This window comes from Paramormyrops kingsleyae, chromosome 19 (genome assembly GCF_048594095.1).
Source record: "Paramormyrops kingsleyae isolate MSU_618 chromosome 19, PKINGS_0.4, whole genome shotgun sequence".
Classification (NCBI taxonomy): Eukaryota; Metazoa; Chordata; class Actinopteri; order Osteoglossiformes; family Mormyridae; genus Paramormyrops; species Paramormyrops kingsleyae.
The window spans coordinates 18,755,019-18,777,056 of record NC_132815.1 but is presented as its reverse complement, the minus strand read 5'-3'; the positions used below and the strand labels follow the sequence as shown (position 1 = coordinate 18,777,056).

Below are 22,038 nucleotides of genomic sequence, written 5' to 3'. Positions count from 1 at the left end.
TTATGTGGAGAAAATTTCTAATGGTGTAAGAAGGAAGAGCTTTGACTAGACTGGCCCGCAGCTCTGCTGTGGCAAAACACTCTGATCCGATCGAATTATTTATTGTCTGTTTGGCCTCAGCTGTGCGGTGAATTCTTGGCCTGGATTAATGGCTTGAAATTCATTATAGTTGCTTAATCAGTCTCGACTTGTTCAATTAGATGCAGATGCGTACTTAAATAGTGCAACGTGTGCGGTTTGGAACGGTAGCAAATGGCAAAATGCACCGATCAGTGAATCAGTCATTCCTATCAACACCGTACAGTACATGTTGTGCCCATATATATATATCACGGATTGTCCTCAGCGTTCGACAGGATATAGCCTCATTTTTCTTCACAGCAAATGCGGCTGTGGGTTTATCGTAATTAATTTGAGATCTGATCCTCCAAGGCTATTTCAGCTCAAAGATGACTAATACAGGACAGTATGGGGGCAGCATGATCTGGCGCTCATTTGCCAGGAAAGATAAATCGCCTTAAAGCTGTTCTTCCACCATATTTCATTGACCATGACTATTATATGGTGAAATCGGGAAATTACCAAGTGTCTTATGTAGATGTACTATGTGAGTGCATGTGCTGATCAGACTGTTAACACCACCAAGTCTGTGTCTTATGTAGATGTACTATGTGAGTGCATGTGTTGATCAGACTATTAACACCACCAAGGTTGCCCTTCCTTACTTTTTTAATCCAAACCCCTACCCTCCTCCCTCCCTTCAAAATAAAACTATCAACGAGTTTCTGTGCCGAGATTCCCAGTGTTGGAAAGCGATATCCAAAAGGCATCCACTTCTCTAGCAGAGCCAGATTGTCCCCACATTTTTCCGTTTGGCTGCTTCTGAGCGTGCGGCTTCTGGCTGACCCCCCCCCCCCCCCCCCCCCGGCCAGGGGAACTTCATAACCCAGCAACTTCGTAGGTGCTTTTTATTTGAGGTGGCTTGTGTAGCTTATATCATACACTTTTGCTAGTTTGTACAGCTGGATTTTATCCAGAGGCCGTTCGGGTTAAGAGCTTCGCTCCAGGATATAACCGCAAGGCTCCTCCTGGGACCTGAGCCGACAGAACCTTCCGGTTTGCAGCTCTTGTTGCAGATGAAGAAGCCATCAAGCCATTTTCCATGGAGACACCTTAGCACAAAAGGACAGCAAACGGCTCTGCGTGTGAGTGCATACGGATTATGTAAGGGGAGCTGTGTTACCAAACACTCTGGCATGAATGTTGGAGGGGAAAAGGATTAACAAAACAAGATGTGCATGAAACTGCCTCGAGGGACAGAGGGGGAAAAGAAAAAAATCAACAAGGTCTTTCAAAACCTGAATCCTGCTTACCTTACTGCCCCCTCCCACAATTAAAAACATGCAGGCTCACAAAGTATGATCCAGATTCAATAAAATCCATTTACTCTCATTCACAGTGACCAACCCCATTACTGTGATGCAGAACAGAGATTACAGTAAACCATAACAGGTGTGGCACAGAGGGGGACAGGAGCTTGCATAGTCAACACAACTCTCCAGGCAAGATGATCAGTTTGTTAGGTTAATGATTCAAGTCCCCAGCTAAGGGATGACGTCAAACTTGTCAGATGACTCTGTCAGGTGACATCACTACAGTTCGGTTACTGTGTGACTATGCATCAGAGCGGCTAAGATACATGACTGGAAGAAAACCAAATTGTTGTAGTATGCCAATGGCGACCAGGGGACCGCAGCCCATTGCGAGGTATTGCTAAGTGTTACGCTCCACTTCTGTGACCCTGATCAAGAGCACTGTGTGCCGTTTCACACTCCGATTGCTGGTTCCGTTCAATAAACCCCTGATAAGCACATTTGGGTCTTTGAGTGTCTTTTCTGACAGATGTACTTTTATTGTGCATAAAAATTAGGACTTTAGTAAAGATTTTTAATAGAAACTAATAGCATTCCTTCCTGGTTGTTAACAGCACGAGTCACCTTCAAAAGAAATTACACATCGCAATTTCACCATAATATGGTGTAATTACATTTAATGAATGCGAATAATTCTTAGTTTGACTGCTTAGCTTTTTTAAATTTTAGATTTTACTTCTTTAATTTTAGTTTCTCCAGTTAATACAAGTCAAATTTTTTTGGTCCAGGAATTAACATTAACAAGCAGCAAACAAGCAGAGCTCCTCTCTTGGGAGCTAAAACAAAAAGAGCTTCTTTTGCCTGCTCTGTTACCATGATGCCGGGGTTTCCCTGCTACAACCGTCCCCACTGGCGCTGCTGGGGTTACTGGCTTATCGGGGTAACTTGTCGGATTTAAGGTAGTCTGGGCAAAATGTAAGTGAACGAATATGAAGTCCATTTAAACTGTGGTACCTTAAATCTGACAAGTTACCCCGATAAGTCAGTAACCCCTCTTCGTAGAACAGGCCACTGGAGGAAGAAATCGTGAGATTCAAGCTTAAGCTTCCTGGGGGACCTTGGCAGGAGCGCCGACTGAAGATGGCTCATCAGCTAGGCTGGTTCCACAGGGTCAAGAAGCTGGAGTGGTTGGAGCTGAGACACCTCTTCCTGGCTACAAAGGCATACTGCTCCCAGTAGGACAATTTGGCCCACTGCGATGGGCTGCTGTATCAGCGTAGCACTGCCCCATTCCGGGGTAGACTGTGTAGCAGCTGCTGCTTCCAGAGTTGCTCAAAGAGGCTTAGGTGTGGTCCGTGCATGGGCCTCCAGAAGTGGTAGGGTAATTTGTGATCTCCAAGACACAGGACAGGTTCCAGGAGCAGTTCGTGTCTGGTGTTGGGATGGTTGTCGGATGTTGTGTACCAGGTATACAGTAGACTTGTCCTGGGGCCCAGTTTGTCATTGTTCATTGAGACATTGTGCATTGAGATTGTATCGCCCCAAAAGACACGCAGTCCCCAGCTTGTAAATACTTGTGGTGTGTTCCTGATTGTCGCAGTGTACTTACCTGTGTTATGTTTGATTCCTGTCTGTTGCTTGCATGTAACTCTGTTGGTTTTGTAAATACTTAGCCTGTATGCCACCTCATGTTCGTCGTGTAGAAACACTAGTTCCTGCATTGTGAGATTTGCTCTTGCCTAACTGTGGGCTGAAAACAGTCCTTTTCAGGGCTAAAATAAAAAGAGCTGCTTTTCCCCGCAAAAGCCACCGGTGATGTCTGGGTCTGTCTGTCTCCGCAATATGCCCTCCTCTGGCTTGCACTAGATAACTACCCTAATCAATTCCCATGGTTAATGATGAAATTAAGAATCTATTCTATATTATCTGTGCACATTTTGCAATCCTTTTCTGCATGTTAAATGCACAAAATTGTCATCAGATCCTGGGAACAAATATTTAATGTTCCTGGGCCGTCTAAAAATACTTATGCAAATCCTACTCGCACCATACTTTAAATACATGGCCATGGCTTGAATATTTATGAGAGCTTTCCTGCTAAATGCTCGACATCTGATCGACTGAATTTTGCTGAATTTAAATAATTCATTTTTGGGGGTGGGTGGGTGGGTGGGATGACATTTAGTACTAGCGTACTAATAATTTAAAGAAATATACCACTTCCTTTTTTTTTTGGGGGGGGGGGGTAGGTCAAAATCTTACTATTTTACAATTGTTCCATATAGTTTCTTTTTTTACTTAAACGAGCTTTCATATTATTTATGCATACCTGATAGAAATAAACAGTGGGCATCGTTAAGTGTATTGTGTAATTTCCATATTCGCCAAATTCACGTAAATTTGTCTTTCAAATCGCATTTGCAGCGCCATTTGCGGGACACAGGTAACGGGACGTGACCTTCTCGGAAGGTCTGCAAGGTCTTCACCTACAGGAAGGTTACTGCAGGTTAAGAAAAAGTCCCGTCACATTCTGTATGAGCCACTCCCTTGCTGAATATTACATCGGATCTTTTATCCCCGCCCTATTGTCCGCTACTCGGAGGCTGATTGGCTGCCACAGGTTGCCAAGGGCGTTGACTTCCGGTGTTCTCAGGTTGCTCGCCGTAGCGGGTTTCCCAACGCCGAGCGAGAGAAGGCGGAGACTTCGGTGCGTCTCCTTCGGTAGCGGGAGTTGTTGTGTTCTGCTGGAATAGTTCACTTGGTGAGCGTATGTGTGCGGTTTTTCTACATTTTTAAGTATGACCGAAAGCTCAGCGAACAAGCCGGCAAACGGGGACGCTTGTCACAGGGCTTCGGGCGCTAAGAAACCGGGGAGGAACGGCTACGTGAAGAGCCCGCACCTCATCCAGCAGAAGCACTGCCACGCCAAGGAGAGGGTGAGGAGGGCCTGTCACTTTCGGAGATACTTTGGCCGAGAGCGTGTGAGGCCAGCCGGGGCCATTCGGGCGGCGTTCACGACGGCTCGCCTCGGTCACCGCCGCCCGCCCTGCTTCCTGGGTAGGATGGGGGGAAAATGGCAGCACTTCAGACTCCCCCCACACACACGCGTCTCGGCGATATACCGGTGCTGCCGCAGCTAGGCTAGCTTAGCCTAGCCTAGCCTAGCCAGCGTGATTGAGGCGCGTTCTACATCCTTACAGCCGACTAACTAGCGCTAGTACAAACATGGGATGGGTCGGTGACCGAGGTGTACCTGGTACTTGGCAGCTCGAGTTGCTCTTAACTCTGTGACCACGGATCCCTCGGAATAACACAGCCCTGTGACACACTTCGGGTGATCTTTAACGCTTATACAAAGGTGAAACTGCGGTGTACATTTGTATTTGACCGCACGATCACCCGTGGCGGCGTTAGCTTCGATTGGAAGCTGCGATCCTGTGGTTTCACACCGCGGTGGTGTGTGTTTGTGTGCGTTTGGGACCCGATCTGGGATTGTTTACATTTAGACCACTTTTCGAGTCAGACGCGGGCGGGCGTGCTGGGGGAGGGTGGAGAGACTCCTGGAATCCTTTAGGTGGGGATATCCCTCGGCCATCCAGTGCTGCCAGTGAGGAATTTGTGGGGTGGAACACTTAGGAGTGGCTGTGAGCCCCGCTGGGTAGGACTCCAGCAATGCAACCGCGGCCGCACATTCCTCACGATCTGCTGAGGATCAGCAGTTGGGTTCAGACTAATCACGGACACACCCCTCCGATAAACAGGGAGGCCCCACGAATGAAAAGTATGACTAGGAATGGCATATGAGGGTGGTCGTTAAGAGACCTCTAGTTCTCCGCCAGCAGATATATATTTTTTGTTTCTTTTAAACAAATTTTAGCACTGACCCACCAAGCTTTTCTTGTTGGTCCGTCAACGCGGAGGCATCGAATACGATTTTCTGTAACTTAAGACACTTCAGTTTAGATATTTTGGTTCTGTGATGAGGGCGTCCAGGCTGTTGAGGAAGTCTGTTTCCAGTAAATACGCTGTAATTTGATTGTGTTGATACGAATGCCATTGATTACTCACAGAGGCATTTCAGCACTAGGCATGACTGGTCACATGAAGTCGCTAAGCCAGAGCTTTGCAATTACTATCTTCGAAAAAGAATTTCCCTTGTGTTCTTCCTTGTTTGGTAACAATATTAGCATTTCGGAACCCTTTTTTGCATCTGTAAATTGACCAGTTTTCGCTTAAACACAGTGTTTTCGTTTTAAAATGGATATGTTTTGTTCTCAAGCAAATTAATTCCACGTCTTTTATTGGGATTGTGTGTTATATTTTAGAAATAACTTAGGGTTTTTGGGAGTTGTTATGATTTTACAATTTTAAAATCCATTTTGGCTTTAAGGTGACCTATCCTAAGTACAGATGTCCAGTTCCACCTTAACTGATACTAAATTCCTGCACCTTACACTCCTCTCTAAGTTGTACGGTGTGTGTTTCTTATTTAGCCAGACCACACAGAGTGTTTTAATGCACTGCAGCCTGTGGCTGCCCTGTTTTATTCTGTTTGCTCCGTAAGGCCCGGCAGATCACATTACATGATCATGGTTTTTCTCGTCTTTCCAGAGCCACCATGTCATCACCTGCAACGGAGGTCTGTACAGCAGGCCGTTCGATGAGTCCTTCGAGGAGACACCCATGCTGGTGGCCGTCCTCACCTACATGGGCTACGGCATCCTTACCCTCTTCGGGTACCTGAGGGACTTTCTGAGGGAGTGGAAGATTGAGAAGTGCCACATCGCCCGAGAAAGGGAGGAGCAGAGGGTAGGGGCTGGATGGTGTTGTCCTGTGTCAGCTCGCTTTGTTTGACTTTGTCCTACACTCGGTCTTCAGTGGTGCGCATGTAGGGAGACGCAGCTCTTTCCGTCAGATGCGTCACGTAAGGAAACGTACAATGGAAGGAATGTTGACAGGCCGGTGACTTGGTTTATTGAGAGAGTGCAGTTGTTAATAACTGTGAACCCAGAGTTGTGGTACTGCCTGGGTGGCTGTAATGCACATAGTAACAGCTTTGAAGGGCTGGCACCGATCCAGCACCCAACCCATACGGCTTCAGGGGCGTGCCCAAGTTTATTCTTCCATTCTGCATCTTTCGCCTTGTTTGCTTGCAGTTGGCCCTCTCTTCTGTGTTGCTCCCACACCAGTTAAATAGGCTGCTTGTTGGATACATGCTGTTCGTAGTGTGGTTTCTCTGATATAACATAGAGGTCTGAATAGCTGAAGTTCTAGTGACAGATGTGTGTTTAATTATCCTCGCCATCTGTTTCTGCATTCCTCAAAAAGTTGATGAGGCATTCTCCGTCCTATCTCTCATTCCACTTTTCTTTTTGCTGACACTTAACTGTGAAGAAGCCATGACTTTTTTTTGTAGTGTTGAGACTTAAAATTGAAGCTATCTGGTGTTTTGCTGCACCCCAGAGATCAGTTCGAATGGGTCTGGCATATCTCACCTTAGAGTAATAATGTCCTCTTCTCCAGGATTTTGTCCCGCTCTATCAGGACTTTGAGAACTTCTACACCAGGAACCTGTACATGCGAATCAGGGACAGCTGGAACAGACCTATTTGCAGTGTTCCAGGGGCCAGGATGGACCTGGTAGAGCGGCTCTCTCATGACTACAACTGGACCTTTCAGTGAGTGTCTAGCTGTAAGCCAGCTGGTGGGGCTCCTCAGCAGTTACCAGTATTAATGGTAACAGATACTGTACCTCTTCGTGGTGTTGGGGATTTTTCTATATTTTTCAACAGTAAAAAAGTGAATTTAAGGCACTGTTAGACATATTTTGGGTCTTTTTTCTGCTGCTAAAATTCTTCTTTCAGTCGGTCCTAATGAGCTGACTTTCTTTTCAATGGAGAATCATGGAGGGAAATTCAGACTGAGTTATGATACGGCTCATACATGTTAAAAACAGTAACCCAAAAGATTCCATGTCAGCTGGCCAGCTGACTAGTGGTGTCGGTTTTCAAAGCAGGCGTTCCCACACTATGCCAAGAATAATTTTATCCTAATTTAGGTGTAGTAATAATAATTATTTACCAGCGCTGCACCTTGAGAATGCCAGGAATGTGAGTTAGAAGCTATTTCAGCATGATTGATATTTCCCTTTTCCTGGTATCCAGGCACATGGGCAAAGTGATTAAAGACGTCATCAACATGGGCTCGTACAACTACCTGGGATTTGCTGAGAACTCGGGGGCGTGTCTCGAGGCCGCTGCCGAGGCCACTGCGGAATACGGTGTTGGCGTCAGCAGCACCCGGCAAGAGTTGGGTACGTCGATTAACGCCCCCATGTCGCTGGGCCTTTCACGAGGCGCTGGCCCGCGCTTTTGCCTAACTTTAGCCGTCGTCAAGGCGTGCCGGTTTTCTGTCCATTTATGAACAAGTGTTCGGGGACTGTTTTCAGAGCATTAGAGCAAATCTCAGGCCGATGGCTTTGCAGATGTGAGTGCGAAGAATTTCCCTGAGTGGAATGCGTGTTGTTTTTCAGAGCAATGCGGGCTGCATGTCGAGAACGGAATATGACAGGTTTTGCCGGTTTCTGAGTCCAGGCCCATCCTGAGTGCAAATCAGTGTGACAAAACATGCGAGCTGTGGTTTAGTGATTTCCATCTGCACCCCACGCATCAGACCAGGCTTCCCATATGTAGAGCAGCCCCAAAGCTCACACATGCATGGCAGAAGCAGATTGGAATTTTATTTGTATTGTTGTTGTTATTATTTGTTATTTATTAATCACAAAAATTGCAGAGTTGCTCCGGCTTTCCTTAAATGTGTGGGTTTCCTCAGGAAACTTGGACAAACACGAAGAGCTGGAGAAGCTGGTGGCCAGGTTCCTGGGAGTGGAGGCCACCATGGCCTTTGGAATGGGCTTTGCGACCAACTCCATGAACATTCCGGCTCTCGCCGGCAAGGTAGACACTCCTCTCTTGGCCTATCTCTGACTCTCATGTGCTCTGTCCCCTGTTATGTTTATTTAAGTCTGCCTGCTTTTCCTCCATACTTCCTTTGTACTTTCATCTCTCCTAGGAGTGCACCAGTACACAAAATTCATGGTTCGGTACAAACCTTGGCTTTGGGGTCACGGTTCAGTGCGATTTCGGTACAGCAGGAAGAGTAGAATCTGTTTCGAAATAAATTTTTAATAAGACTGCAAACAGGAACATGATTAGGAGCAATTTAAAAACAAAGGCAATGTGCCTGTTCATGTGGCCTTACATGGCTCAGGGAGACTGTTGTAGAGGCTGTTTCTGCCACGCATGGATGATGTCGTCTTCAATACGAGGTCATTATAACAGAAGTTACAGACAGTCTTGGTCTCCATCAACTGCTCTCTCTCCAGTGCTGCTGTAATTCACTGGGAAGCCAAAATGTTCCCAAACCACCGATTATAACTGAGACTAACCAGCATTAACCGTGACCAACTCACAGCCACAATTATTATAATTTTTTCCATGTTTAACACCCACTTGTGAATTTTGGTTCTGTCCATGTCGGTAAATTTATTTATTTGGTTCGTTGTATGTGCTGAACCAAAAATGATATACTGAATGGTACCTGACCAATATGTTACAGCTCTAATTTCTTCTTAACTTTCCCTCCATTATTGCCTTTATTTGTCCTCCTCCAAAGTTTCAGCATGGCTGTTAATAGGTGCGTTAGACTTTGGGGTTTGACGTTAATCAGCTGTATCCTCACGGAAACCTCGGAGGTCTTTAAGCAGTTCCTCTTATGGCCCTCAGAGATCAGGCTGTTCCACAAGCTTCTGACTCGGCAGGTCACCTTGACTCATCTAGCCGACCTCGACCCTGTGGGGGCAGGTTGGGGGACGAAGGCCAAAATCTCAGCAGGAAACGTGTCATTGAGTCCCACGGTTTCACAACTTCAGCTTCCCGTTTCGGTGCTGAATTGACGGAAGGGAGGACTTTCCCGGGGATGGCTCCCAGTTCCTGTAAACATCATGTCAGATCGTGGTGACGGCTTCTGTGCAGCTTTCAGGATGTAGTGAGATTTCATGCGGTGGTGTTGGTCTAGGGGGGATGCTGTTTTGGGTGGTTCTCAGTGCTTGGTTAAAGGCAGGATTTTGGTTCTTTCGCTGGATGGTAACGTGACCTCTGTCTCCCCCCCCCCCCCACCCAGGGCTGTCTGATCCTGAGTGATGAGCTGAACCACGCTTCCCTGGTCCTGGGGGCCAGGCTGTCGGGCTCCACCATTCGTGTCTTCAAGCACAACAGTGAGCCCCCCTCCTCCCCCGTCACATAACCCCAACATCCGCATACACCCCCCCCCCTGGTCTCCCGCTGCCTGCGGTCATACAGGCGCCCCCCGTCGACTCCCGAGTCCCCTTATGTAAACCAGAGTTGGGTTTATATTGCACACTACAGACATGTTTTACGTGCCAGCTGTCATCAAAGGTCACGTGAAGACAAGTAAATGGAGGGGAAGCTCCCTGTATTCCCTGCCTGTCTTCTCCATGAGTGGTTTGGTTGGATTCCATACAGTGGTGTTAACAGCTAAATATAATGTGGGTTGTATCCCTGATTTGATGGACGGATTTTCTATATGCCATCACACTGCTCGCCAGTGATCACTTTGACTGACAGCTGGTACAAGATCAGGGTCATGGGTCAAGTGGACACATGGGACATTGCTGTAACAGCAATGCCGACTCAGGCTCCGGGGCTGGGATGGTGCTGGGGGTCTGAGGACTGAAAGCCACATCTCAGACATGCAGAGCCTGGAGAAGCTGCTGCGGGACGCTATCGTTCACGGCCAGCCGAGAACCCACCGGCCATGGAAGAAGATCCTCATCGTGGTGGAGGGCATCTACAGGTACTGTGGAATAGGGCAGCTGGGGCTGGGCCATGGGGGAACCAGGAAACACCCCAGGTCTCCATACTGCACATGGTGTTAAATCTGTGGTGGAGTGAACTTCTACTAGATGTCCAAAGGGCTGAGTCATTGGGTGCCTTCAATCGATGACTGAAAACCTACCTCTTGGATTAGCACTTCCTGGGTTATACTCATCATTATTAAAAAAACATATTACTTGCAAACAGAGTTTTTAGGGTGAAAGTATTCTTAGCCAGGTTCTGTTGAACCAGTATCAGTATTCACTGATGAACCTTCTAAGCACGTATGTAAGACACTCTGGCTAAGGGCATCTGCCAAATGCAGTAAATGTAAATCTGGAACCAGGGACACTGTCTCCTTTAAGTTAGTTGGGAATGATATGTGTCTTTTCGTCACTGCAGTTTCACTCCACAATGAATGTTCCTTTTGCGCTGGTACATGCTTTACTGCTATGACTGACTATTCTGGTAGACATATGATTCCTGGTATGATGCTCCGATGCTCTTCATTTCACGCTTACGTGGAGCCTTTGGATCTGGAAGCTTATTTCTCTGGTGTCATGGGAATGGGGGTGATGTCTATAGAGGCTGCAGTGGATGTGGTTTTCTAGCACTCTCTGGACCGCATTGATTAGCCCATGTCAGCTGAATGTCCTGCAGCTTCTGTGGGTCCAGTCTGTGACGTTTTTGTAATGTACCATCCAGGCTGCCTGGCCATCACATGTAACCCCCACCCCCTTGTCACCACCAGCATGGAGGGCTCCATCGTGCGTCTACCAGAAGTCATCGCCTTGAAGAAGAAGTACAAGGCCTACCTATATCTGGATGAGGCCCACAGCATCGGGGCCCTCGGCCCCCACGGGAGAGGTGTGATCGACTACTTCGGTCTGGATCCCCGTGATGTCGACATCTTGATGGGAACATTCACCAAGAGCTTCGGAGCCGCCGGGGGCTACATCGGCGGGAAGAAGGTAAGGGGCAGGGAATGGTGAGGTTTGGCTGGGAAGATGAGCTATACCCAAAAGGTCAAAGGCTAGGTGGAGGGTCACTAAAACTTTTGTCTGACACTTCAGTACAGACTTGTTAGTCATACAGCCCAAATGTGCTGTTCGCTTTGGCTTGGGTACATAACAGCCATAGCCAACTTTGGCGTTAAGTGGATGCCATCGCCCGTAGCTGGTTCCAGTCCTGTCTCTAGCCTCAGAGCCATCACATAGGACAGCGCTGTCATTACATAGTTAGCCAAGTGACGGGAGAAGTTTTGGGTCCATGTTTGAAAAGATGCATGATCTCCTAGAGGCAGGAACTGGGCTGCTTTTCAGCTAACTCTCAATCTTAAAAAAATGTCTATAGACTAGTATTAGTTATCCAGCAAGCATGTTTCTGTTTTGCCTAATGGCCCTTATTTAACATAGAATAAAGGATCTGCCACTAGGGGCAGGATTCCATGAATTTATCCAGCCAGCCAGAATGATAAAAGGAAATCAGCAGCAAACTAGTGAAATGATGTCACTAGACGAATGTGACGATGGGATCATAAGTGATAAACTGAGAATGGGCTCCCACCTGTTGGCTGCCATTTCTATCCTGTGAGTAGCTAAATAAATAAAATGTGTTGTTATATATTGTTTTCTCATCATCATTTCTCACTTAAGAGAGTAGGACACAAAGTTACAGGTTTCACCTTTCACAGTCTGTTGCACATAGCAGGCTTCGGCTGTTGCACAGTGAAGGGCCCAGCCCGTAGTAAGCTTGGGCGGTATCTAATATTTCATACCGTCGTACCGCCCAGACATTTTCCAAAACAACTCTCTTCTGGTATTTTGGAATCTTGGCGACAAGATTTCGCACAAGATTTCAAAATATCTTGTTATACCTCATTCTCTTAATACTGACCAAGACTAGCATGTGATAAAATTGTACAATTGAAATTTAAATTTCTTCAAATAATGACTAATATATTATAAAAACTCAAATGCCATTTCACATTCCTGCTACTGACTTCTGCATGCGTAGTATTTTTGTCCATGTTTGTTGACTGCCGTACTCGGTTTATGTGTATAACGGTGATATTCCTCTAGATCAGCCGAGTATCGATTCCATGCGAGTAGTCGACGTACAAAAAGTCCACTAGAACGAAAATCTGGGCTGTATGTGGGTGGACATCCCTGATGATGAATTAGCATGACTCACGCTGTGCATGGTCTGTAATAAAGTCACGGTCCCGGCTGTGTGACATCCACTCCTGCCCTGTGTCTCCAGGAGCTGATAGATTACCTCCGCACACACTCTCACAGTGCTGTCTACGCCACCTCAATGTCGCCCCCAGTGGTGGAACAGATCATCACTTCTATGAAGTGCATCATGGGAGAAGATGGGACCACAGTGGGTGAGTCTGAAATAAAGGCAGGGGAGCTTGTTATTGTGACTTTATTACTGTGGGTGTCCGTGGTGGGGGCAAATGTGGGGTGTTGTGTACCGTGCCAGTAATTCTGCACCCACTAGATGGCAGTACAGATCTTTCATGCTATTTGGATCGCAAAGACCTCATATCTGATACACTCTGGCTACAATCTGTTGTATGTTGGCATTTTGCGTTTCATAAATATGACTAATGAGTTCGCCGAGTGTGTTATCCATCGGTTGTTGAAGAAATTACCCAGGTGACCCCTTAAACATCAGTTTGTTTCGCTTAACGTCACTCATTCTGCAAAGGGTTCCTCCTTGCAGAAGTGTTGATATCAGACTTTGTTACCCATGAAACCTCTGTTATCTTTGTTGTACCCATAATACCTTCATGTAGTTACTCGTAATATGATACGTATAATATTTCCAGTCTCTGTCTGACACCAGTCAGTGTAATCAAATCTGTATAATCCACAGGAAGTTCCTGTGGCATTTATTAAATATATGGTATTAGATATGAACTGCTAACAAACATATGCTAAGCAAATAAGCGTCACGATTGCTGTCAGCAGCCGTTACTTCCAGGGTTTCGGATTAGTGAGGGCTGTGTAAACATGCCTGAAAGTATGTTAAATACCCACAATGCCTTGGCCTTCAGCTGAGGATCCATAAAGACCCCCCGCCCCAAAAAAAAAACACTCCTGGTCTCAGATTTCAATAGATGGCCCTGCTTATCTGATAATGTCCCCATGAGCCTGAAGCGGGGGGTGGAGACGGCTCTGTGGATGCTGGTGCTGAGGGGTGTCACTGCTGTAGCCTGGCTGGAATCCAGCGCAGCGGGGGCAGTGTGAGGTGGATGGCCGTTAAACCGTGCGAAGGCTCCGCGGGCCGTGCACAGTTAAGCGACGTCTAAGGAGACGCCGGGAAAGGGAATTAAATCAGAGCCGCTCTGCTGGGGTTAGTGACGGCCGCGGGCAGCTCTGTCCCTGCTGTGTCCTCGTCCTAAGGGGATTAAATCAGAGCCGCTCTGCCGGGGTTAGTGACGGCTGCGGGCAGCTCTGTCCCCGCTGTGTCCTCGTCCTCGTCTCCAGCTGCGCAGCTTTCAGTTCTGCTGTAAGCGAAGTGCGTTTTACAAGGGTGGAATTACAGGCTCCGTGGGGATTTAAAACCACAGCCTGCTTGCCAGTTCCTTAACCACCATGCCCCCCCTCTGCAGCCTCAGTCTCTACGGGGGAATGCACTCTCCGATTTTTGCCTTTGTGATATCCAGTTTCAGCGCAGCCTGCCCCACGGGTGGGGTATGTCGGTAAGACGAAAGGATGCTGTGTGGCGAAAGAGTGTTTTTGCACCGTGAGCTGGGGTATTTCCCCGTGCCACATACATTCACATTGCAGACACAAACTGACTGGGCCAGTGTGGGCAGTTGCAGCCCTCTGCAAGGGAGGGGCACAACCAGAGGCCCTGAGTGGCGGCCATGTTGACCTGTGGGGCCTAGGGTGAGTGGCCATCTTTGACTTAGGTCTTCCTCATGTAACAGGGAAGGCTTTTAGCATGTGGGGGACGAGACATGGACAAAGCCCCCCACTCCCGTGTCTAACGGTTTGCAAGCAAACCGCATCTTGTTTAGCAAATGCGGTGCTAATTGCCTAGGAAGTGTATTGTGGGTCTGCAGTGAGAACTGGGACAGGCGCTGCAGAGTGGGGTCGTCAGGGGTCACCTTGTTAAAAAGAAGCTTTGGGGGGAGGGGCCCCCGGAGTGCGACGTGGGGGTCACGGGGGAGAGTGATTTCCTGTTTATCTCCCCCAGGGGCCCGACACCTTCCCTGACCCACTTTGGGGCCTGAAGTCTCAAGGGAGCCCCTTCCGAGAGGCTGATCTGCCCCCCCAGCTGTCAGAGGTGTCTGCAGCACCAGCAGTGTCACCGTGCTCTAAGCAAGCGAGGGGGGAGGGGTTAGGGGGTGGTGTTAGCCATTGCGATTCCAAAAAGTAAGCTTGCATTGTTTCGGGAGAAATTAGGGGAGCTGTATTTGTATATAAAAATATGTCAGTAACTACTTCTGGTTATTAAATAATTCATCATTTTAGAGGTTTGAGTAGCTGGTAGCCCCCCCCCCCCCCCCGCACCCCCTGGCCTGGGTGGTTTTAGCAACATTAGATTTAGCAACCAGATTTTAGCAGCCATTAACTCTGGTTCTGGATCTGATTGCTGTTAAGCAGATTACAGGTGTGATAGAGCCACTGAGGTTCACATGAGGCGAGCTCAATGCTCGCCACGGCGACCGCCAGCGACACCGCGTTTCCCCTGTGGCGCCGTCCATGCCCCCCCTCCTTATGTTTAAATAGAGTACTGTGCTGTCAGTTCTAATTTAGTGCAATCGTTTGTTCTGAGAGGTACGCACAAACGCACAGCGCTGCGTCTCGGAGCGTGTTGTTTTCCCACGCTCCCTAAATGCACCTCAGGGCTGTGGCTGCGAGTGAAGCAGAAGAAATAGTCGGTGAGAGGGAAGCTGGAGGCTGGCGGGAAGCAGGGCCGGGCGTGCGTGTCGACACGGGTCACATGCGGCCGCTCTGGCGCGGGCCGCCCGCCGAGATTCTTTACGGCTGCTTTGAACGTGCGTCAGAAAGGTGGGGGGGGGGGCGGGGACGCTCAGGAGCCCAGAAGATGAATTGTGGCCTCAGCTGTGTGACTGCCAGTCTCACTTCCTGTCCTTCTGCACGAGTTCACTCGTACGCGGCCCCCACCCTCGGGCTCTCACCCCGTATTTACCTTGCTCGGGACCCCAGAACGCGGCCCTTTGTAATCATCTCCTGCTAGATTAGAAGGAAGTGGGGAGAGCCGTCCGCTTGAAAGGGATACGCCGGCCCCCACATCTGGAAGCTCTTTCCTTGTCTCTCTTTCTCAATCTTCACCCAGTGCCGGTGTCTGGAAGGCGTTAAGAGTGTGTATTGTGAAACTGACTGCTGAGGGCGTGACCCTGTACCCCAGCCCCCACCCCTCACCCCCTCAGTAGAGATTTACTTTGGAGGGTACCCTTTCGGGACCCATCAGAATTTGAACAAACCCTTAAGCCCCTCCTCACCCCACCAAAGATTTTTATTACTTTCAGATGCACCCCTCAAAGGGAAAAGTGTTTTAGTGTTTTGATGTTTTGGCTCAATGCTGGAGAAGTGGGCAGGAAGTGACGTCGCTGGGCCTGGCCTGCTGCAGAACCAGACAGGAAGTGATGTTGCGGGGCCTAGCCCACTGGAGAACCGAACAGGAAGTTGCGTTGCCGGCCCTAGCTCACATCTGGAGTCATCTTCCGGTGACTGTCCTTTCAAATATGTCTTGGAGTCTTTTTTTCCCCCGGTAGCCATTCTGGCACGATCGTCTAGTTGTTATCTCCTGTGCTGAATGCCGCCTGACAAGGCCGTCGTCCCTGATTGTGACCTGATGGTGCACGTGGGTAGGGCTATTTGTTACACAGCCAGGTTTCAGTGCCCTGAACAATTTACACGAGTTAAAGTATCTTATTATACAATTTTATAAAATATAATTTATATAAAATGTATTTTTTTTTTACAGTTGCAGATGTTCTAAAAGTGCTATTTTTGAAATTCTTTGAGTAGATTATTTTCCCACAGTGTGGTTAATGCACAGTTATATTGTGAGTGATTAAAGTTGTGGTTCTTACTGACTGATGTATTCGCTTGGTTCTAAAATCTGCCCTGAGCCTCAATAGGCCTCATTCTGAGGTCATTTTATATCTCAGACCGTTTTGTTTTCGCTTCCATTCTGACCTGCGTGGCGTCCTCACTGGAACACGCCAGGGCAGGACGCATGCGTGCGTGCGTGCACGCGACGGCGAGGTATTCGCGCCCTCTCACTCGAGGCCTGTGCCTCCGTGACCTTGCTGCGCCCGCATCTGTGCTGTGACACGTAGATGCCCCGTCATCCGGATGTCAATGCCCGGTAACCAGGCCGACGTGGAAGCGCTCGGGCAGCAAGGGACTGGAGGCCCCTTTGATCCGACTCTCCGGAGCGCAGGGAATGTTAAACAAGTGAAAACGGGCCCTTGGAAAAGCTCCGTGAGCGGATCACTCTGCAGCCGGCTGAATTCCTTCATCCACACGAAGGCTACGTGAATATTATTCCAGACGTGTTGTCATACACCCTTTGACAGCACATGTCGTTAGTGTTTTGTGTTTCTTGGCTTTGGGTTGTCTTAGTAATATTTCTGTCTATTTGCTTATTTATTTATTTATTTATTTATTTATTTGGCATCCAGCTCCGTCTTGAGTGTGGAATGTAAAAGGATGGCTTACATATAGCAGCTAATATATAGCTCGAATGTGCGAAGAGGGGCATTGTGGGAAAGCTGTGGAGCCTGGCACAGCCTGTTGGGATGTTATAATGAAAAACAGAGGGTAATCGGGAGAGAAGGCGGCTTTGGAATGAATTCCAAATGTGCAAACGTCCCGTTGAAAATAGGTGCACAAATGTTTATGGACGGTTTTGATGACGCTTCCCGCGCTGAAGTTGAGCCGTTTCCTTTTTATTTGTTCATGCTAATGTTACCTGTGGATGGCTAAAATTTGATTTTCAACCTACTCGCGCCAAACCATAATGTGTATGACTGAGTGCCAGCGGCAATGATCTGTGCCCCCACCCCCATGCCTCTTTCCGCGGTGCCCCGGGGTAGAGTGTAAATGAAGCCCATCCCGGCAGCCAGCGGCCATGATCTGTGCCCCCACCCCCATGCCTCTTTCCGCGGTGCCCCGGGGTAGAGTGTAAATGCCGCGTGGATACTGACGTTCCCTGCTTCTTCCGGCAGGCCAGGAGCGCATCCAGCGGCTCGCCGACAACACAACGTACTTCCGCAGGAAGCTCCGGGAAATGGGTTTCATCATCTACGGGAATAACGACTCGCCCGTCGTCCCCGTTATGCTCTACATGCCGGCCAAGATCGGGTAGGTGCAGACCTGGGGGTGCCCCCCCGCTCGGGCTTATGCTGCGTTTAATCCACAACCCCCATACAGGTTCGTCTGGACACCCTATTGGAAGAGTACTGATCTGGGAATGCTAAAGGGTTTGTGTCTCCCAGGTGGGTTCTGGGAAACTGGGGATCACCTAGCAGCAGAAGGGTCCTGGACTGGAATGGATGGAGGGATGGATGGATTGATTTTTGATGGTTATTGGAGGGAAAATGAAGTAGAGACAGACACGAGAGCAGTGGGAGTGAAATGTGAATGTTGGATGTAACTGTGTCAGACTGTACAAAAGCAGAGCTCTGACTACCCCCCCACCAACTGATGTCCCCTAAGCCCAATCCAGTAATAGGATGCTTATTTACTACCCCCCCCCCTCTGAGGGAGCTCACAGCCCTCTCCATCGCTGATCGCTCCGTCTCTCCCTGCAGGGCCTTCAGCCGCGAGATGCTGAAGAGGAACATCGGCGTGGTCGTGGTGGGCTTCCCGGCCACGCCCATAATCGAATCGCGGGCTCGCTTCTGCGTGTCCGCCGCCCACACGCGCGACATGCTGGACGTGGTGAGTTGGCTGGTTTCGGCTTGCTTATTCCGCCGCAGCGTTCCCTCCTCTGTACCACTTTGCTTCTCGCTCAGTGTTGATGAAGCCCAGGCTCTGAGCTTTGATCAGATGCTGTTACTTTGCCCTAATTTAGGACCTTATCAGGTCAAGCTATGACAGCTGCTTTCTCTGTGGTTTACTGACATTTCTGAAGAATTTCCTTCACAACATTTTTACTTAAAGCATGGTGTTTTATTTCAACAGCATTGCTTGTCTAGGTAGACCCTGTCCACCAAGTTAGTTTTGACCTTTTAATTGTACAAATCATGGAAATGTATTTTCCATTGATAAAGTGAACTTAAGGCAAATGTAGCTTTTTTTATCATTATTTGATAAACAAGTGCTTTATGTTGAAGTTGTATAAGGTCTTTCACGGTGACTCGCGTCCATGTGTGTTTATAACCATAGGGTCTGTTCCGAAAGAGCTCTGAGAATATCAGAGATCTACATCTGCGACATGGGGACCGGGCGGGCCGTGTACGGCCTTAATATATTTACAGTGTTCCACCCGAGTTTACGTAGGGAAGGCTTCAGGCTTCTGCCATTTTGGCAGGAGATCAAAGGGGCTCTAATCAGGCTCCTCCAAGGATGTTCGTTCCTACGGTGCCACACTGCCCTCCAGCCACGCTCCGTTCCTCCAGAGGGTCACCGTTGGAACGCGGTTGTCTTTGTTGTACCTGGGAGGTCCCATACATATGGCTCCCTCCATGACCTCTCTTCCACACATCATTTCATGAAACGGTTTATGCTTCGTGGAACCGGATCAGAACAAAAGGCCAATTGCTCGCACATGGCTTGCGGCCTCGCTGAGCGCGTAGGTGTCCTCTGCTGCCGTCCCGCGTGGTCTGCCTCCCTCCTGCTGCATGAGGACCTTCACCTCATCCCCCTCTCTGTATGCCTGGGGCCAAATGGGTCCGGCCTCTTTTGATGTCATCAAACCATAGACTGTAAATGATGCTTGTTGTACATCAATGATTCGTTCTTAGACCTGCACTTTAGCCAAACATTTAGCAGTTATCTGTATCATCTCCCAAAGTCAGAGCACCAACTATAGCTCCTCTAAGATATTTTGAGGATGTGCATATATATATATTTTGCTCCATGCTGGTTTGATCTGTGCTTAACCCTGGGATTCTGCCCTCCCAGGCACTGAGCGCAATCAGCGAAGTCGGGGACCTTCTGCAGCTGAAGTACTCCAGGCACAGGGCCCTGCTGACGGCAGACTGGTCCTCAGACGACACCTCATACGATGGGATTGAAAACTGAGCTCCTCCCCCTTGCAAAGTGGGCACGGGGCGTTTTCCTGCAGTGCCCTGGACGAATGGGAACGATGTAGAACCACTCACTGTTTTATACCCACCCCTAACACACACATACACACACACGACTTGTAAAGACGAGGCAGGGACAACAGAAGTCTGTTTTATCCTTCTCATTTTATAATCACGCGGATCCATTTCCTTAACTCATTGTGTCCTTTGGAAAGCACTTGAAGGACCCTGTTAATGACTAGAAGTTAAAATTCACCTGTTTATCACTTTCGCTGTATTTTGTGCAAATGTAATATCTTGAAACCTCTTTGGCTTAAATATACAAAAACTAAAATAATGACATCCAGTTGAATATAACCATTTTTGCAAATACACAGCATCAGTACACAGACAAAACAACCCGTTATAATATTTGAAGGAATGTTTCCCGGAAAACCCTTTTTCCATGTTTTATTTTGGGTTTTTCCATTCAAACTTTTAAAATCTTTGTTTTAGTCATGATCTGCATCTTAACTTGCCAGTCAAAATGTTGGTCTAGTAAAACTATTTTCTGATGTTAGGGGATATCAAACAGAGCGTGACTCCAAGATGGGCTTACAAGGGCCATTCCTGACCGAGATTTGTGCATAACCATGCATGACTATCAGAGAGGCCTTCAGTATGTTCTAAAACTATGGTCAGTGTAATTAGATGACTTTTCTGGCCCTAGTAAGGGCTAAGTGCAATCTCTACGATCAACACAAGAGTTTTCTCTTTGGTCACACAGTGCTTTCTTTGTCTTAATGTTCTAGATTGTTTGTTTGTTTTTTTTTTTTTTTGCTTTTTTCCCTTTTCACTTGCACTCAGAACGTCAGATGCATATCTGCACCTTTGCCCTTACCAAAAGGCCGTACATTTTTTTTTTTATTATTATTATTATTAGTAGTAGTACTGTCTGCCTCAATAACTGAAGGAATGTATATCAATTAGCATTGATATTCCATCTGCCTTTTTGTGATTGTATTTTACCCACAGATAATACTTGTGTACATAATTATTTATTATTCTTTTATTCGTTCTTCTATTTTCTTTTTTTATCCTTCGGATGAGAAACGTCTCAAAGAGGCAGCTCCTGATTCCTTTTTAAAACCGGCTGCATGTCCAGGCAGTGCATGACCTCAGTGGACAGTGCAAGTACTACTGACAAGTGTCATTTCAGCGTTGGCGCTTAAGAATAAAATGCATGTATGATGTAGTTACTGACGCCGCTGAGTCACGGTAACACGGTGCTGAAATACCGAGTCCCGCACATCGCCCTTTCCGCAATCCGTCTTAATAGCTGACACCTGAATGCATTCCGTGATTAGCTTCTTAATCGCCACTTTCGAAATACAGGTGTCTGATTTTCTGGTTTTTGTAAAGCGGACCTATCGAAGCGTCCATCGCATCTTATTGTAAATTGTGTCTCGGTAGTTACAAGAGAAGCCATCAAAAAGTTTATAAATCTGTATATCATATAATATATGGGATATATACGTATATAATATGCTGCAGTTTTAAATTCAAACCTCGCAGAGAATCTAAAATAAACTGAAAAAGTTATATCTGAACATTAAGATATATCACGTATGAATGATACTAGTCATTCCATTCTCCCCTCTTCACGTGCTCTGTGTTTTTTTTTATATCAAATGGCTGTTCTGGGTTTTGTGTAAATGATTTTTAATTATTATTATTTCGTTTTTACATATATTTACGCTCAGACAAATACCACGCTGATGACACATTCAACACGACCATGTTCAAACAGAGTGAATACAGGCGAAGCCCTGCAGTGTGACTCGAGGTGTGGTTATTGGACTGAAATATACCTGTATTTCTTCTAATATTGCATTGGAATTGCTACCAGTAATGCAAACGAAGGACGTACTTTTTGTGAGGAAAAAGTATGCACTGGTTAATCCACTGTTTGTAATGTTTCAATTCCAAGAAAATAAATAATAATGACCAAACTCTACGCGCGAGTACGTCTTTCATTTAAAATTTTGCAGCCATATCCAGCTCTGAACCAGTATATTCACTTAGAAGCAAGTAGGGGGGCAGCATTGCATACGTGAATAGTTTATTTATTTGTTTACTTTATACTGAATGATTAGGTAAATAAATCACACAAAGAAAACGAATTGTTTGGTTATCTGCAACTTGTCAAGGTCTGTGTAGCAATCAGGGGCCTCATGTTTAAAAAAGGGACGGGGGTTATGAAATAAGTTTTTAGCGAGTTCAGGTTATTTCTTTATGTATTACTTTGACATACTTAATTTTTTATCTCTTCCTCAAACAGATGTATTGTAGTTGTTCACCAGCAAGATTAGATGTAATTACATTAGCAATCTTATGGGAGGCTATTTGTCGAAAAACTTTTTTGCTTACTATAAACTTATGAAATGTATTTTTCTTCTCGAGTTTTATTTATACGTTAGTACAAATGTGTAGCACGTTGTGGTTACAATTAAGCAGAACCACTAAAACGCGTTTACCTATTTCGCTG

General features: G+C 47.1%; 1 protein-coding gene across 1 annotated transcript; it reads left to right on the top strand.

Moving 5' to 3' along the window:
- The first annotated feature begins 4,033 nt into the window (after positions 1–4,033).
- sptlc2b (serine palmitoyltransferase, long chain base subunit 2b) lies at positions 4,034–21,507 on the top strand. Its single transcript, XM_072702658.1, has 12 exons — positions 4,034–4,309; positions 5,985–6,182; positions 6,897–7,051; positions 7,538–7,686; positions 8,205–8,329; positions 9,555–9,648; positions 10,142–10,247; positions 11,019–11,238; positions 12,530–12,656; positions 17,487–17,622; positions 18,072–18,201; positions 19,387–21,507. Exons 1-12 carry the CDS (start codon positions 4,172–4,174, stop codon positions 19,504–19,506), a joined length of 1,698 nt encoding a protein of 565 aa, XP_072558759.1. The 5' UTR covers positions 4,034–4,171; the 3' UTR covers positions 19,507–21,507.
- The last annotated feature ends 531 nt before the right edge of the window (positions 21,508–22,038 follow it).